Source organism: Hypomesus nipponensis, chromosome 21 (assembly GCF_054491055.1).
Source record: "Hypomesus nipponensis isolate SF chromosome 21, ASM5449105v1, whole genome shotgun sequence".
In the NCBI taxonomy this organism is placed as follows: Eukaryota; Metazoa; Chordata; class Actinopteri; order Osmeriformes; family Osmeridae; genus Hypomesus; species Hypomesus nipponensis.
Window position 1 is genome coordinate 2,896,753 of NC_140381.1, and position 18,562 is coordinate 2,915,314.

Below are 18,562 nucleotides of genomic sequence, written 5' to 3' on the forward strand. Positions count from 1 at the left end.
ATATACATACAATTTATAAAGTAAATATGAGATATTATAAAAAAATATATGAAAAAGAGAAGTGAGTACCACTGGGATTAGCCAATGAACACAAAACCAAACGTTGGACGGTTTACTTAAAAAATATACTTTAATACCACAGCTGCATATAAATATTAAAATATACATTATACAGGTGTACAGCTCACACAAAACAAAAAATATTAGGCTTCTATTTATTTACGGATTTTTTTTTCTTGTTGCTTTTTGACTACCGATTCTCTTTCCAATATTCTTAACTGTACTCCATAACTGTGAAAGTAGATGTACATAGAGGTTATCGAACATTGCAAGACCAAAGCGCTATTGTCTTGTAGCATTGTAATAACTGGGTTTAATGAAGACAGAAGTAGTGAAAAATTAGGTGAGGATTTGGATGATAGTGACAAAGAGAGAGAGAAGGTTTTTTTTTTATTTATTTTTTTACTTTTTTGCTGTACAGTATATGACCCGGCGTTCTGGAATGGTATGACACTGCATTCTGTGTTCTAGAACTTCTTCTTCCCGCACCTCGATATTCCTTATCAGTTTACACCACAGAGAAAACACTTTGAAACAAATCTCTGGTTTTAGTATTTAGTCACAGGGTGCTGCTCAACAGTCTAGCAGGAGATTGATCCCTCACACGCACGTTGGGGAAGGGGGTTGGCATGACCACAGTCTTGCAGGCCCTGGCAGTAGGAGAGGGGGAGACTTAAGTCGGCTAACCGGCGTTTGACGACAGTCTGCCATTGTATTGCTCTTCCTCAGAACAGACCATTAAAACTCACACACAGGAATGTCAGTGTGTGTCCATGTGTGTGTGTGTGTGTGTCCATGTGTGTGTGTGTGTCCATGTGTGTGTGTGTGTGTGTGTGTGTGTGTGTGTGTGTCCATGTGTGTGTGTGTGTGTGTGTGTGAAGGTTGGATAACCAGGGCACTCAGGGGGGGCCCCCAAGTGTTCTTTCTTTTGACTGCCTGGGCGGCCCTCTTATCTTTGAAACAGGAGAGCCTCTTGCTGTGTGTGAAGGGGGACAATGTGGTAGGAGGCAGAGTAGGGAGGCCAGACTGGGGTCAGCGTCGTCCCACCGGCGTCCTCTTACCCCCCACCAACCCCCCCCCACACTCCCCCTGGGGGGCACCTTCAGAACGAGAGCTGGCACCGTGCCGCGTCAGTCGCAGCCTACACACCGTAGGAGGAACCGTTTTGCGTAGTCCCGGTTAAACCGTTCAATAACGACCAATCACAGGTTCTGTCTTCAACAACGGCCAATCACAGGTTCTGTCAGGTCTATCAGAAGACAAGACATGGTTTTGAAAGATGATCTTTCCACAGGGAGGAAAAGGGTAGACCTGATCCAGATCTTGGTTGCAAACCCCACAAGGTGCATTTGACTTAATTGGAAAATGAGTTGGGTGCACTTGATTGGATTTGAATGTGGCTCAACAAATTGTGTGTTTGACTTACATTTTCACCACAAAATCTCCAAATGCCCCCAAAATGTTCTATAACAAAATGAGAATACTGTTTCTGGGTGTCAACCCTCACAGAGTATAAATATGGCATCGGATGTTTCACGTTAAGTATTACAGTGCTTTAGTCTAGTTCAAACAGTCGTACAGAATTGAGCCCTTGTACCAAGTTCCCCGTGGCATTCTGGAACTTTCTTTGTGAACATTCTTTGTGTTCGAAAAACAAAGGCAGTGACCATTTCTAGGGAAAAATGAGTCAGTGAGACCAGCTAGCTCTGCTATTTTCTTTGCTAGTCAGGAAGTAAAGGGTGTAAAATCACACTTTTCAGTAACATCTGAGAAAAGGATTTTGTGAACGATTTGTTTCCTTCAACTGCCCTCCCACACACACACATACAAACACACACACAAACAAACACATCTTATTTCAGATCTAGGACCAGCATAGTCTGTATTCACCGGTAGGTAGAAGAAGGTCAGTTTAGGATGTAGTGTCAACAATATGACCCTGTGGGTGCCAATCTGCTTCTATGGGTGCTCTGGATCGGCTAGCTAGGCCTGATCTGACTGTGTTCTCTGGATCGACAAGCTAGGCCTGATCTGACTCTGTTTTCTGGATTGGCTAGCTAGGCCTGATCTGCCTGTGTTCTCTGGATTAGCTAGCTAGGCCTGATCTGACTGTTCTCTGGATCGACAAGCTAGGCCTGATCTGACTGTTTTCTGGATTGGCTAGCTAGGCCTGATCTGCCTGTGTTCTCTGGATTAGCTAGCTAGGCCTGATCTGACTCTGTTCTCTGGATCGGCTAGCTAGGCCTAATCTGCCTGTGTTCTCTGGATCAGCTAGCGAGGCCTGCTTCTCTGTTCCAGGTACACGTAAACAGGGAAGTTCCAAGAAGAGCAGAGGCAGGAATGCAAGCCGAGCACAGATTGCCTTGCCAAGAAGGGCCCCTCCCGGGCGATAGTCTTGCACAATTAAAGGAACAATCCACCCAAAACCAGGCACATTCGTACCCTCGCAGTGGACAAACGTGTCGATGGGTCAGTGTGCTGCACGCTTGTTATCGATTGGTGGGCAGAGCCCCTCGAACTGAATGGAAACAAACTTTCACTCAATACTGTCCAGGTCTGAGGCTCGACTTCTAAAAGTCGACGAGGGCATGCACATGGACCCCCCCCACCCCCCAAGAAAGAGTGAAATATCCCTTTAAAGCCCAACTTAAAACGACCCTCAACTTTTGAGCACATTAACGGAAAATAGGATGAACGTTGGGAGGGGAAAAAAAAACGAGTTCATGTTGTTCTTATAGAACACGTGAAGGTTTAGGGGGGTTTTGGCCAGCGAGGGATCTTGTGACAGTTCTGGCAACCACGGCAACCACGCACGATGGTCAGCTTGTGGAAAACATAGGAAAAAAAGAGGGATCTGTAGAGGAGAGACACAGATCCTGTCTATGGCCCAACACATGTAGGCTACATAACTACATACAGCACCCAGTCCTTGTAGCAGGGGCTGTAGGGATAAGATTCATAGATAAGGAATAAGATTCCTAGGCCGTTTGTACTCGAACCACGGACCTTGCCTGGTATCCTTTCCTGCGCCCTTCCTTCCTCGTTCCGGCTGCTGAAGTTCACCCACAGGACAGCAGAGAATCCCATCTCTTAAGACCAGTTCACACAGCCCAAACAAACACCAACAAGCGCCAACAGTGTTTGGTTTGGTGTGACAAGCATCTGAGAGTGGAGGTGACCCTGCCTGCTAGCTCATCTCAGAGTGGAGGTGACCCTGCCTGCTAGCTCATCTGAGAGTGGAGGTGACCCTGCCTGCTAGCTCATCTGAGAGTGGAGGTGACCCTGCCTGCTAGCTCATCTGAGAGTGGAGGTGACCCTGCCTGCTAGCTCATCTGAGAGTGGAGGTGACCCTGCCTGCTAGCTCATCTGAGAGTGGAGGTGACCCTGCCTGCTAGCTCATCTGAGAGTGGAGGTGACCCTGCCTGTTAGCTCATCTGAGAGTGGAGGTGACCCTGCCTGTTAGCTCATCTGAGAGTGGAGGTGACCCTGCCTGTTAGCTCATCTGAGAGTGGAGGTGAGCCTGCCTGCCTGCTAGCTCATCTGACTCGATTCCTTCTCTGGAATCCTCTGGGCCATCTGTCTTTGGGGTTTTGCTTATAGTGTTGCGTTCACGACAGCTGCAACACTTCGACAGAAACACTACTAACTGTTCCTACATGAACCGTCCCGTCCCCCCCGGAACAGGAAGCAGACAGGAAGTCACGCATGGATGAATGGATGAACCCAGGTTTGGTTTCAGCAGGACACAACGGAATAAGATTTGACCTTGCTCACTGTTAGATCAACAGCTGACAAGAGAGACTGTTTATCTGAAAAGAACCGTACGAAAGGGTTCGACGGCTCAGTTTCAACAACCGGTAAAGCCAAACATGGAGTTTCCATAGCGACGAACTTGTGTTTTTTTTAAGAACACTGCCACTGGAACGCAGCCTGGAATTTCTTCAATGTTGGTTCACATAGCAAATAAGAAAAACAACAGAATGGTATTGCTTAACATCGCCATGGCAATCTGCCACATGCACATGGCTTACATACTTCAAAGGCCTGGACCGCCCTGACTGGCCGATCAGATCTGGTCATTTGTGCATTATTAAATCTCCTCTCTCATTTTTTTTAAGTTTGTTGAACCTGTTGTCGGCGCAAGGGCCAGAAAGAGGTTGGTGTTCCTGGTGGACTAGTCAAGTCTAGGCCGTGGTCATAGTTAGGTTGCACAACATCCAGGAAATGGCTCTGTGTTCTCGTGCCTTTGTGCTCTATGAGCACATCAGACAGTTCTCAGTATTCTATTGTGCCAGGCAAGAACAATCAAGCACAGATAAGGATTGCGAGTATCTTTTGGATCCAGGCCTGCTGGTCAGAGCGTGACACCTTCCTGTTGGGACGAGCTTCAGCAGAGATACTCCCGGAAGCTGACCCCTCCACCCCCCCTCCCCCCCCACCCACCACTCAACAAATATAAAACTAAACAAATTGGTTCCACACGGAACTATTTCATCACTCAAAACATAAGTTACAGGTGGTGCCATTTCACCAATACAGGATTCTAGCTGAAATCCCACAGAAAAAGGTTCTTAGAGAGTTCCCCAGAAGGTTCTCCTGACTGTAAACAATAAGAGAACCCCTTTAGAGAGCTGACAGTGTACACATAGAAGCAGGGTTCATCCACGAGATGTCCGTTTACAGATCCAGGGAGCTAAACCACACATATCTATTCTCTATTACGTCAAAAACCTTTTATTACACAACTTTGTTGAATACAATTACAGCATTCTACGGTCTGTTATTTATGAATACATTATGTTTTTTTATGAATAACAGACCGCTGGTATGGACGCACTTCTGAATATAACAACCCCTTTTTGCAAAGGTAATAAAATAATTTTAGAAATCCATGAAACAATTTTTTTTGTTGTTGTATCTGTATTTTGTGTCAAATAATTGATTTATTTAGTAAGTAGCTATACTTCGTGTAAGGATTCAGCTTCACCCCGCCACGGTTAATTTCACGCCGTACGGAATCTCTCAAAACCCAAAGGCTTCACAGATCTAAGCTCACGAACAAAGCTCTCGATCACATCTCCATAAGTAAACAGTCATCGATAAGGTGCAGCATCTTCTATCCTTCTCCTCAGGACTCGCAAACATGCTCGCTCGAATCCAGCACAGTGCAATGTAGCGTTTCCATGACGCTCAAGAAAGACTACTGATAGGCTACGGCGTGGTGTGACCCCTTTGGGATCGGCCAATCAAAAAAAGGCAGTGTTCCAACTGGGAAGCTGGCCTTGATGTACAAAACGGAACAAGAAAACACACTTTTAAGATTGTTTTATGAATTTTTTTTTACCTCTCAGTTTTGAGGCTGACTAGTTGGTTCTGGGAGGGTGCGCTAGGTTGCTACACAACAGACAAATCAGGAGGCATGGAGAAGGCATGGAGGACACTTCCCTTATCATTTCGCTCACTGGACACACACACACACACACACACACACAGACACACACATCAATAGGCTGCGGAGCTAAAGGCTGACCAATGAGAGCTTTCAGTCACTTTGTGATCCCAGCCCTTACCCAATGAGCTTCTCCGTTGGCAGAAAGCGGTGATTCTGATTCGTAACATTATATTCACACGTCATCGGAAACTCCAGTCATCTGATGACGGACATGTGAAGGGGGGAACATAATACAAAATAAAATGACAAAATAAAATAAAAGATCGATACAATTCACACTTCCCTCATCCGCTTTTAGTTCAAAGAGACGTTTGGGTTCACTGGCAGTGTGAGAGGACGACAGAGAGGATTGTGGGTAAGGATCAGATCCAGGGACTTTGACAGCAGTTCAAATTATCTTTGGTCGGTCATTAGAATTAAGGTGCATCGTAGTTCCCACCTCCGCCATCTTTCTTTTCGTTTCTTGTCGTCTAATTGAGTGACGAAAGCTCCATGGCCTTTGCTACAGTGGCTCCCACCGCCCCTCTAACAGCCAGAAGCACCAGAGCGGCTGGCTCCTCCCCTTGACAACACATGTGACTCCAGGGTTGCCGAGAGGCGGAACCCATGGCAACAGCAGCAGGAGTGTGACCGTAGCTCTCTGTAGTAAGCACCAATGAGACTGCGGAGCACAGAACTTAGCCCCTCCCACTCCTGTATAAGCACTTCCTGTCCTCAGATGCCCTCTGGACAGCTCGACCAATCCACAGCAGCGAGCTCAGCCTATCAGCGGGAAGAGCATGCTACCAACAGTGCAATGGCTATTTATAGGCACAATGGGGTACAAGTAGAGAGTACAGAGGGGATATATACAAAACACACACGCACGTCGTACAGTATAAACTAAACACACACACACACTAAACCAGAGACAAGCTGACGCTCACACATGTATACCTGCAGCAGCTAGCTCCATGTGACGTTCGGCCCAAAGATAGAGTTGGGTATAGAGACAGTGTTTGAATAGAGAGGCAGGGTCAGAGGTTGGAGATATCTTTAGGAGTAGTGAGGGTGAAGAGGGCAGTCTCTGTTTCGCTCCCACACACAAGTAGTCCTTGGGAGTGGTCCGGGCTCACGCCGTTGCCAGTGTTGTGTGGGTGGGCTCTAAACCCACTGAACTGGGGTGTGTGGGGGGGGGTTAGGGTTAGTTTAGAGGAGAGTAGAATCCCTGGGCTGGGGGGTGGAGGTGAAGGGGCCTGGGCTGGCTGGGGGGTGGAGGTGAAGGGGCCTGGGCTGAGGGGTGGAGGTGAAGGGGCCTGGGCTGGCTGGGGGGTGGAGGTGAAGGGGCCTGGGCTGGGGGGTGGAGGTGAAGGGGCCTGGGCTGGGGGGTGGAGGTGAAGGGGCCTGGGCTGGCTGGGGGGTGGAGGTGAAGGGGCCTGGGCTGGCTGGGGGGTGGAGGTGAAGGGGCCTGGGCTGGCTGGGGGGTGGAGGTGAAGGGGCCTGGGCTGGGGGGGTGGAGGAGATGTTGTTGTTGTTGATGTTTACCCAGTGGTGTCTTCTCCCGAGGGCATCTCTTTACCCCCTCCAGCACTGACCGCTAGAATTCTCTGAACAAACTCCTTGGTCCTCCCAGCCACCAGGGGACCTGCACACACACACACACACACACACACACACGTGGGTTAAAATAGACAGACCCCATCTACCTTCTCCTCTCACTTTGGCACCTCCTTCTTTCCCTCTCTGCCCTCATATATATATATATATATATACATATACATATATACATACATACATACATACATACATACATATATATAAAAAATATACCTCCCTCTCCTCCCCCCTCCCTCTCCTCCTCGCCCCCTCCCTCCCTCTCCCCCCCCCCCCTCTTCCTTCCTCCCTCTCCTCCCCCTCCCCCTCTCCTCCCCCTCCCCCTCCCCCCTCCCTCTCCCTCCCTCCCTCTCCCTCTCCTCCCCCCCTCCCTCTCCCTCCCTCCCTCACCACTAGACTCCTTCAGGATGTCCTCCAGCCTCTGGGTCATCCCTCGCTCGTCTGGCTCCTCTTCTTCACTGCTCTCCACTTTCTGCCGGATCACCTCCTTGATACGCAGCAGCGCCCCCAGCAGGTTATCTGGGGAAGGACAGGATAAACTGCTTTTGTCAATAAATTTGATTTATTTGTATTGGTTGAAATATTACATTGGTTGAAATATTTACAAATACTTCAAAGTTTCCTCTGGTTTTCACAGGGAAAGTACTAATTACTGTAAATGTACTTAAAATGGTTCTAAACGAGGAAGATGTCATGTAATGGTTTTTTATCTGAACGAACGAATGACTGCAGGAACCAATTCGATAGGACGATCCTGTCACATGTCCTGTAACTCGCTTCCTGTATTGAACACAAGCCCCTCCCCTTGAAGGATCATGTGATGCCTCAGTCTGACCCTCTCCATCAGGCAAGTGCTGGCCTTGACAGACCCTTTGTCTGTTCTCACACACACAAGAACCCTCCCCCCCACAGACTACCCTCCCTCACCCCCTCACCCCCTCACACACACACACACACAGACATCAGAGTAATTGGGGTCAGGCTTGCTGGAGTTGGCAGGGCTCCAGGCTCCAGACTTTACTGTCCAGGACGAGCAGCCCCAGCAGACAGGGAGGGAGATCACACAGAGAGAGAGAGAGAGAGAGAGAGAGAGAGAGAGACAGAGAGAGAGAGAGACAGAGACAGAGACAGAGACAGAGAGAGAGAGAGAGAGAGAGAGAGAGAGAGAGAGAGAGAGAGAGAGAGAGAGAGAGAGAGAGGGAGAGAGAGAAAGAAAGAGAAGGAGAAAGAGAGAGGGAGAGAGAGAGAGGGAGAGATGGCCAGATGTAATCCATCTATACAGGCCGCTCTACGGAACGTTTGGAAACCTTCTGGAACGTTTGGAATGTGGAACGCTGAAGGAGAGGACAAAAGGGGAACAGCTCACCCTGGGAGAGGTTGAGACGTGTGTGTGTGTGTGTGTGTGTGTGTGTGTGTATGGGAGGTGCGGGCGCTGGGGTTGCCAGGTTTGAGGTGGACTGGAGTGGGTTTTGGCCTGAGTCTGACATTACTGTGCTCGGTACACAACTGTGACTGAGGCAGATTGTGCTACATGTGTGGATCAAGAGTTTCCAGCAATACGGCGCAGATCTAGACGGGTTAGAGCTGAAAGTGACAGATGTGATTGGGTTGTCAGATGCCTGCTTGTGAGGTTGTAAGTTTTCTACATTTTATTTGATCTTGTTTATTATGTTTACTCTATGCACCTGCCCACCAAAGTAAATTCCTTGTTTGCGACCACTTACTTGGCAATTAAACACTATTCTGATTCTGAATCTGATGTCGTTGGGTTGCCAGGTTTGTACTCACCGTACTCCTGGCTGAGCCCCCACAGTTTGATCTTGTTGGCTTCGTGCTGCGCCTTCTTCTTCAGCCGGCAGGCTCTGGCAACCGCACACAAGGAAGAAGCCCGTCAGACCGCCTCTCCCTCACGCCACCACTGTTCTGTTTAAACACCCCTACCCCTTCCTAGTAACAACACCCCCTACCCCTCCTAGTAACAACACCCCCTACCCCTCCTAGTAACAACACCCTCTACCCCTCCTAGTAACAACACCCCCTACCCCTCCTAGTAACAACACCCCCTACCCCTCCTAGTAACAACACCCTCTACCCCTCCTAGTAACAACACCCTCTACCCCTCCTAGTAACAACACCCTCTACCCCTCCTAGTAACAACACCCTCTACCCCTCCTAGTAACAACACCCTCTACCCCTCCTAGTAACAACACCCCCTACCCCTCCTAGTAACAACCCTCCTAGTAACAACATTTGAACTAGGGAGACAAACACACACACACACACTCACCCCGTCATGAAGCACACACACACACACAGACAGAGGGGCACAGGACTTCTCTAAAGCTGGACCACAGCTCTGAACACGTTTACACACACACACACGTTCCCATGACAAGACACTTTATATCCAATTTGTTCCCCTCCCTTAATCCATTCGTTTCTCATCCCTCTTTATCTCTTCTCCTTCTCCCTCCTCAGTCCTCTCACTCTCCTTCCTGACTCCCCCCCTCCCTATCTCCACCCCCCCCCAGCAGGTACCTGGAGGCCCCTCCCCCAGCAGGTACCTGGAGGCCCCTCCCCCAGCAGGTACCTGGAGGCCCCTCCCCCTGCAGGTACCTGGAGGCCCCTCCCCCAGCAGGTTCCTGGAGGCCCCTCCCCCTGCAGGTACCTGGAGGCCCCTCCCCCTGCAGGTACCTGGAGGCCCCTCCCCCAGCAGGTACCTGGAGGCCCCTCCCCCAGCAGGTACCTGGAGGCCCCTCCCCCTGCAGGTACCTGGAGGCCAGCTTGTTCTTCTCCTTGCGGGAGCGTGCGCGGGCCACCACTGGCAGCTCGTTGACGGGTCCCATGCCGTCGATGGCTGCGTTCAGCTTCTGCAGCTGCAGCCCGATGTTCTGCAGCTTCTGGGGGTCGGGGGTCAGGTCGCTGGCGTCTGTCTTACGGGCTTTACGGCGCCCCTTCTTACCTGGGGGGTGGAGGGGGGGAGATGGGGGGGGGGGGTGGAGAGTCAGGATGGAGGGAAGGAAGCAAAGGAAGTAAGCATGTAGGCTACAATAGGGCATTAGTTGGTACACAAGTTAAGGTACTAACACTTAGAATACTAGTTTCCTAGAACTAGTTTGGGTACTAGTCAGGGTGCTGGGGTGTGTGTACGTACCCTCCCTGCGGTACAGGGTGCTGGGGTGTGTGTACGTACCCTCCCTGCGGTACAGGGTGCTGGGCAGCGTGCTGGAGCTCCAGGAGAGAGACCAGCGGATCTCCCCGGCCGCCCTCCTCCTGCCCCCGGTCTCCCCGGCGTGTCGGTACTCCCAGAAACAGCGGCGCTTCTTGGGACGCTCTCCGGCACGCCGCTCAAACTCTGCCTCTGACGGGGACAACACACACGTTTACAAAGGTGAGCATGCGCACACACACACACACACACACACACACACACACACGAGCACACACACACACACAGACACAGACACACCCCTCCTCCAATACTGACACACATCCGCCAGACAAGATGAGCGAGTTTTTTTTTACAGATTAAATAGATTTAATAGATTAATTTTGCGATTAATCGTGATTAATTATTTTAATAGCTTGACAGCCCTAATATATATATATATAACTGTAAAATGTGACTGGTAAATAAAAACTGAGAATGCAGAGAGTGATGAGTGTGGAGGGCAGGGGATGGGGTGGGGATGGGGTCAGGGCTGACAGGGGGAAGAAGAGGGAGGAAGAAGAGGGAGCTGTCTGGCCCTGTGTCACACAGCCATGATGCAACCCTGTCTGTCTGTGTACTGGAGACTGGCTTCTGCTGCTCTACTCTCGCTTTCTCTCTCTCTGTCTCACTCTCTCTCTCTCTCACACACACACACACACACACACACACACACACACACACACACACAAAGGGATCAACACTTTATCCAGTCTGCCACAAACCGCCTTGAGCTTTGGAGAGAACAAGCACACCCAAAGGGGCACACACACACACACACACAGACAGACAGACACACACACACACACGGTAGAGATGATAGATATGCGGGAGCCTTTGTGCAGGCCAGGCAGAGAGGAGAATGAGGTCTGAGAGAGTGTGGCAGAGACATATCTGTTACACCACCCTGAGAGAGGGCCATGAGTTTATATAAGAATGGGAGGAGAGGAGGGGAGGGGTAGAGGAAGAGGGAGGAGGAGGGGAGGGGGAGCAGGAGGGGAGGGGGGAGGAGGAGGGGAGGGGGAGAGGGAGGAGGAGGGGAGGGGGGGGGGGGAAGAAAGAGGAGGAGGGGATGGGGAGTGGGAGCGGGAGGGGAGGAGGAGACTAAGGAATGAATGAAGAGAGGGCTGAGGAGAGGAGGCGAGACGAGAGAAGAGGAGAGGAAGGGGAAGAGATGTGTGACATCATCACAGACTCACCGCATTCAGTTTCCGTGGAGCTGGAGAGCTCCGCTGCCGTTTCCTCCACCCCCTCCTCCACCCCGCCCTCCTCCTCCTCTTCTTCTTCTTCCTCTTCCTCCTCGTCCCCCAACTCCTCCTTTTCTTCTCCCTCCCCTTCTCCCTCCGACATCCTCTTCCCCTCCAGCGCCTCAGTCTCTCCCTCCTCCGGTCCTCTCCCCTTCCTCCCCTCCTCCTCCCCCTCCTCATCTGTCTGTGTGTCTGGGTCTGACCCTGTGGGTCTCTCTCCCTGGACCAACGAGTAATTGTGCTCTTCGCTGCAGTGTTCTACAACCGACCCCGTCGCCGCGACGCTCCCCGCGGCGACCACGGCAACGAGCCGCCCCATCGCCGCGGCGACCTCCTCCTCCTCCTGCTGCGCCACCTGGTACACCTCCACCGTCCGCGCCCTCGTCCCTCGATCCGCCCCTCCCCCCGCCCCCCTCTCCGCCGGGCGGCAGGGGTCAAGGGTCACGGCCGTGCTCTCCTGCGCGCGGGCCTGCGGCCCGGCCCGCCTGCTCGTCGTCGTCTTCCTCTTCTCCTCCTCCTCCTCCTCCTCCTCCCAGCTGCGCCCCCAGCTGCCCATGAGCACAGCATCCTCGCCGCTCGCCTGCTCCCCCCCCAGGCCCAGCTTGGTGTAGCGGGTCATCTCGTCCAGCGCAGACACGTCCCAGCGCTCCGCCTGCAGCTCCTCCCCCAGGCCCATCCCGTCGTCCACCAGGTCGCTGAGCAACTCGAAGGGCCGTTTCCGGGGCGTTGCCGGGGAGCCCAGCATCAGGACCACGCTCTGGGCGTAAAAGGAGGGAGGGTACATGAAGGGAGGGAGGGAGGGAGGGAGGGAGGGAGGGAGGGAGGGAGGGAGGGAGGGAGGGAGGGAGGGAGGGAGGGAGGGAGGGAGGGAGGGAGGGAGGGAGGGAGGGAGGGAGGGAGGGAGGGAGGGAGGGAGGGAGGGAGGGAGGGAGGGAGGGAGGGAGGGAGGGAGGGAGGGAGGGAGGGAGGGCAGATGAAGGAGGGGAGAGGGAGGAGGTAGGAGAAGGGAGGTAAAAACATGTCGAAATGTTACGAGACGTCTAGTGTTTATAAATATGACATGCACACCTTATACTGTTTTCATGAGACCTGTCCGCCAAAATCATCCAGTCATGACATAGATGTCTATCGATGGTTTCCATGACAGCGGGTCAGAGAGCACTGTGACATCATAACGGCACCTTCATAACAGTGTCATATCCCCCCAGAGTCAACAGTCCTCCTGTCTGACACAGAGTTGACTTTCTCGACCTGTTGTTTTGCCACGGCCCCTTGACCATCGGCCGTAAGGAGGGCTCCTGTCTTCTTCTGTGGCATTTCCCCGGCGCAGGCTCACCTGGTCGTACTCTGTCCTGCCCCCCGGGGGCGTGGCCAGCGGGTAGGGGCTGAGGAGGCACCTGGGGGCACCGTACGCCTCTCCAAACGCTGGCTCCATCCCACTCATGCCCGGCTGCAGCACACACACACGGACACACACACACACACGGACACACGCACGGACACACGCACACACATACATGCAGGCACACACACACATGCAGGCACACACACACAGGTTAGTATGCATGTATACACTTGGCATTATTGAGAATTGTCAACAAACGCTTTTTAGAATGTGTTTCTTTGTGTGTGTGTGTGTGTGCCTACCTGAGGCATACCCAAGGCAGGGGTGTGAGTAGGTGGTTACAGTGTTGACGGTGTGTTCAACTGCAAAACAGCAACACACTGATTGAGGACAGGCTGAGTAAGAGGAAGAGGAGGAGGTGGAGGAGGAAAAGGAGGGCGCTGGGTTACCTGAACGGCGAGAGCGATCAGGGTGAAGGAACCGTTTCTCTTCCCATGCTGCTGTCACGGCTACAGCCTCGTCTCTGCTGCGCTACGAGGAACAGGAAGCAGGAAGTTAGACGGGCCGCGTCTCCACAGCTTCACTTCCTGCCCGCCCCCCCCCCCCCGCCCCTCCTGAGCTGCCGCTCTGCTGGGTTTCAGACCTGCAGCCGCGAGGGATCGTGGAGGGGCGGACGGCGAGTCCTGATTGGTTGAGGGGGAGGGGGCATGGGGAAGGAAACAAGTCTACACAACAGAGACAGGACCGGAGCCTGTGTCCTCAGTTGGCTTGTGTCTCTAACACACACCCACACACACACACACACACACACACACGTGTGCTAACACCAGGGCACTCTAACCCAGATAAGATGAAAGGAGGAGAGAGGAGAACGTGGTGTTTTAGGGAGGTGAGCAGATCTGGGACCTGTGTGGACAGAAGCACCCTGGATGTCAGGGTGCCTCGGTCTCAGACAGGGCTGATCTCAGAGCAGCTCAGAGTGTCGTGAGATGCCCTGCCAAGCTGACCTCACACACACACAGGAATGAGGAAGTCAGCCCTCGCTGGGGTGACAGTTAACACAACAGCATGCCTGCGTGGGAGTTTGTTTGTACATGAAGACATCTGTAACACTGGGCCGTTTTGTGTGTGTGTGTGTGTGTCTGTGTGTGTGTAATCTAACACTGTTGTGAAGAGCGCTACAGTGTAGTCACTTCTAAGTGGATGCTGTGAAAAACACAGTAACCTTTCTCCCCGAGAGGCTAGCCGAACACTGAGATTCTGAGAATGAGAAAGATTCTCACAAGGACCCCAAACATCTTTGGAACTCTAAGAATCTGGTATAATGCCAGTGGAATAAATCTAAGAATGCTTCTAGAATGAAGTCGAGGCTTCTAGAATTTACCTTCTAGGACAATTATCAGCTGCTGAGAAACCTGTAAATACGCCGCGTGACTCAAGTTTTTTAATATTTTTATAGCGCTTGCACACACGCACACATATAATATGAATACAGTTCTGTAGTACAAAACGTTACACACTACCACCAATAACAAGTGTTTAGATGCGCTGCTGCTTGGAGAAATGATCTGATGAATAGACACGCTTTGTCTGTCAATCATTCAGTGAGTGTTGATTCAACACCGCCTGTCCAAAGGTCATCGCACCGGTCACTGGGCTGGAAATTAGGTCTCGCGGCGAGGTTCCCATGCACGTTTAAATCGCGCGAACCTCAGGAAGAGACGGTTCTCTGTTCCTTTCCAAGGAAGAGACAAGAGCTTTGCTGCCACGGATCTGAGCATTATTGGCTGCCCAAACATTGTGTGCGCATGTGTGTGTTGTGTGGGCAACACGCAGGCCACAATAGCCCGGAGATTATAGTTAAACTGACTATCAGACAGGACCATAAACAAAATAGTTTGTGTGTCCCCCTTCAACCCCGACCTGAATTCTGACCCAAGCCATGCCAACAAAGTCGGTCTTTCACCCAGATAAGCCATTTATAGCCAAATTATACATACATTCTCTAGAGTATAATGTGGCAATGTCTGAATTTAAATTACGTGCATTGTTTAGAAATCCCGCCACGGGGAGAGACGTGAAAGATGCGGTCTAAAGAACGGACCACACCGTTAATGAGGCATGTAGGCACCCGCCCGTCCGGTCGGGTTAGAATGTTAAAGACCCACACGCGCAGAAACTGCAAGCACATTTTACCAGCGACGTTTTACTGTTTCAACCAAAATCGTTATTGTTGTCGAGTCCGTGTGACCTAGATTAGGCAGTTGGGCTATATTACATCAGATCCTGCAAATCTAATGACTGCGAAAGTACTTGGTCAAACAAATCCAGCTACTACCATTCTACTACAATTCGAGATACTGTTGAGTTTTTTTACTCAAGTGAATTAAGGGATGGGGCCTATTGCGCATTTAAACGAAGTCATGCAAAGTGCAGTGGGGTTAGCTAGCTTGCTGCTACTGTGATCAGACGTGCATGAATCAGCGCGTATAGTGGCAACGAGACAACTAGGGCAACTGACTGCTCGGTGAGACCGTCTGGGAAACAAATTTGTCAAATTAAGATGCCCGTGGACGAGCCGTTTGGCACAGACATTAGGCCGACTACAATATGAATGGTATTCCGTCTGCCCCCTTTAAAAGGGGATTATTTCAACAGTCTGGCGATTACCACGCGCACCCGATGATCCCTCTTCTTCTCTTTTAATGTCCTTGTAATTATTTATCCTCCTGAAAAGTGTTCCGTGCTCCTCCAGCGTTCGCGTGCAAGTCTTTGTTGTTTAACGTGTTCCCTCGTTATATATAAAAAGTCTTAAATAATTAAACGTAGCCTTTTAACACGACGAACTGAAGAGTGACGTCTTGGGCACCCGGGTGGTGAGTCGGCACCGCTGGATATGGGGCACAACAAAGATAGAGCGCCGTCTCAGCGCCGTGGGCCATGGCTCTCATTCGGTGTCCCGCATGGCATGCCAGACCTTCGAGCACGAGACTCGATCGGAACCCATAGCGAAATATATTCTTAACACCAACAAGAGAGAAAGTATCCACAATCTAAATTATATTCAAACCAACCGCGAAATTTGGGATGCATGATTTTAATATTTGTAGCATACCCCCCTACCCCGCCCCCCAGCCCACACACACTCAATGTGGGGCGCAGCTGGTGTATGCTAGGTTGCAAGCGGATGTCCATTATTAATTGTTAATAAGGATGCAAACCCCGATTTGATAGCGTGCGGTGTGGCAGCAAGAACAAACCGAATTACTGTTAATAGCCTTCTCGTGACCTACAAACGAATTCACAGTTACAAATATGACTATATGTTGCTAAAGGAAGTTACCTCATGTCCACTCTTGTGCTCGCTCTCCACCTGTGTGTGAGGGTGTGTGTGTGTAAATGTTACATGCATACTTGATCCCTCTCTAAAGCGGTTAACGGACTAAGTTGAAAGGGTATTGAGGATATGTCACAAAGACGCCAATTCTCCTCGCGTGCCCGGTAATCGTCTCCTTAAATGCCCCCAAATTGTACAAGCACGAGGCGATCTATGGAGGGATCCAACAACTTCTTCAGTGAATTACAAGGCTATAGTAGGAGTAAAGAAGATGCACGCCATAGCTACCTTATTAGGTGCCGTCCAGTGTCCCTTTGGTGTTAACGTGTAAAAATGTTGGGCCACAGAAACAAATTATTACGCACAAATTGCAGCGAAAAAAAAAGCTCCGACAAGGAGACTCGCAGCAAACAAATCATTTATCCCACATTGAGGAAGTTAGTTTCTAAACAGCTGGTATCGAGCTTGTCCACAGTGGATAAAAAGGGACACGGGTGCTTCAACGTGAAAACCTTTGGTCCCGTGCGCAGTCATTTTGGAGATGACACCAGACGCACATACATTTTTGCCTTCAACGTCCGCTTTGAAGACCTTAATCCAGCCAAAGACGACTCAAGTATACATTATAAATCCTGACGAAAACGACAACCCCCCTTACGTCCGACTTGGTGTCGCCCGCATGACTCACAATTAAAAAAGGAGAGAGAAAAAAACGTGCCTACCCTCTTTCGGCGTAATGATAACACACTTTTATTTTTCCTTCAACCCTTGAGCGTCTAGGGGCGTGGCATGTGACTGCGGGGCGTTTATGATGTTATTATGTAGCACAATTGTTGTAACATAATCGTGTACTTGTGAAACGCAATGGTTAGAGCATTTCGATCGTGAGAAAACGGGACCGAGCTATATGGAGAGAGCGACAGAATTGAAGAGCCGACGTAAAATGGAAACTGTCAGCGGTAAACAGGCGGTTGACTGGGGGGCATTTGAGTTCACGAGCCTTGTGTATATTTCCAGTGAAAAAGGATATGGCTGGGCTCGACAAAACGCTACGTCAGAGGGCGGGTTCACGTGACCCGTCTTTAAGGACACCGAGAAGGAAAGAGACCTAGAATCTGTTGGACCAAATGTAGGTTATACCGTTCAATAATTGTCCGGACCGTCGTTTCCCCCAAAAAATAAAATGGCGAAAGAACGAAAATAAATACAGCCTACGCTTAGTAACTGAAAGATAAAGCCTTTAAGACCGTTTTTGCGACTATTAATCTATACAAATTAATGAATTTTGTCTCAACAAACAGGCACGCTTTTATTTAAATGTAGCACACTTGACATTAAATTTGTTTACGAGGCCCATGTGTGCAGTGGCCTGTCACGTTATATTTTCATTAATAATAGAAAAAGGCTTAGTCTCGCCCTCTTTTTCATCCTCCCTCCTCCCTCTTTCTCGTTCCCGCTATCCTCTGTTCCCCTTCTTTCTCTCAGTCACCTTCTCCCTCTTCTTCTCCCTCCCTCCCCCTCTTACAACCTCCACCTCCCTTCCACTCTCTCCTCTCAATCTGCGACCACATTCCACACAGAAGACGGTCCAGTACCTTCTACGAGATAGGGCGTTACCATGGGGATATCAATGCCGTCCGGTTGATATGGTGAAATCCTTTATGATATTCCCACTTACAAAGCCTCGTTTCATATCCTCCTTCCGTTGTGTTCAGATGGGAGGGAGTCAGATGGCTGAGCGGTTAGGGAATCGGGCTATTAATCAGAAGGTTTGCCGGATCGTGCCAAATGATGTTGTGTCCTTGGGCAAGACACTTCACCCTACTTGCCTCAGGGGGAATGTCCCTGTATTTACTGTAAGTCGCTCTGGATAAGAGTGTCTGCTAAATGACTACATGTAAATGTGTTCTTCTCTCCTGTCTCTACCCTCCTCTTCACCCCTCCTCTCCTCTCCACATCTCCTCCTCTGTGTGTGTGTAAAAGAGTTAGCCTATATTTGAAGGTAATTTGATCAAACCAACTGGAGTCCGTGAGCGCATGTAGTCCCTCCCATTCACCACATGGAGACCCATCATGTACACACACACACACACACACTTACAGTAACACACTACACAAATACATTTGCAAGCTGGTATGCAGAAACATTTTGTGAAACTTGTAGAACCAGTTCCTGGTTCCACCGTAGTGTGAATTTCCGTACTTTGATAAGAACATCTAAAATAAACAGCTTGTATGTGATCTTTGAATGTGTACACAAATCATGGTTAGGTTAGGTCTGGTTCAGGTGTTTGTGCGGCAAAAAAACAGGACCATAGCA

At 50.4% G+C, this 18,562-nt stretch overlaps 1 protein-coding gene across 1 annotated transcript; it reads right to left on the reverse strand.

Moving 5' to 3' along the window:
- Window positions 1–111: 111 nt before the first annotated feature.
- Window positions 112–17,007, reverse strand: LOC146237447 (uncharacterized). Its single transcript, XM_084685533.1, has 10 exons — window positions 16,531–17,007; window positions 13,355–13,436; window positions 13,208–13,267; window positions 12,897–13,010; window positions 11,513–12,317; window positions 10,299–10,466; window positions 9,878–10,067; window positions 8,894–8,967; window positions 7,496–7,624; window positions 112–7,136 (listed from the first exon to the last, which is right to left on the reverse strand). Exons 3-10 carry the CDS (start codon window positions 13,214–13,216, stop codon window positions 7,033–7,035), a joined length of 1,593 nt encoding a protein of 530 aa, XP_084541659.1. The 5' UTR covers window positions 13,217–13,267; window positions 13,355–13,436; window positions 16,531–17,007; the 3' UTR covers window positions 112–7,032.
- Between the last annotated feature and the right edge of the window lie 1,555 nt (window positions 17,008–18,562).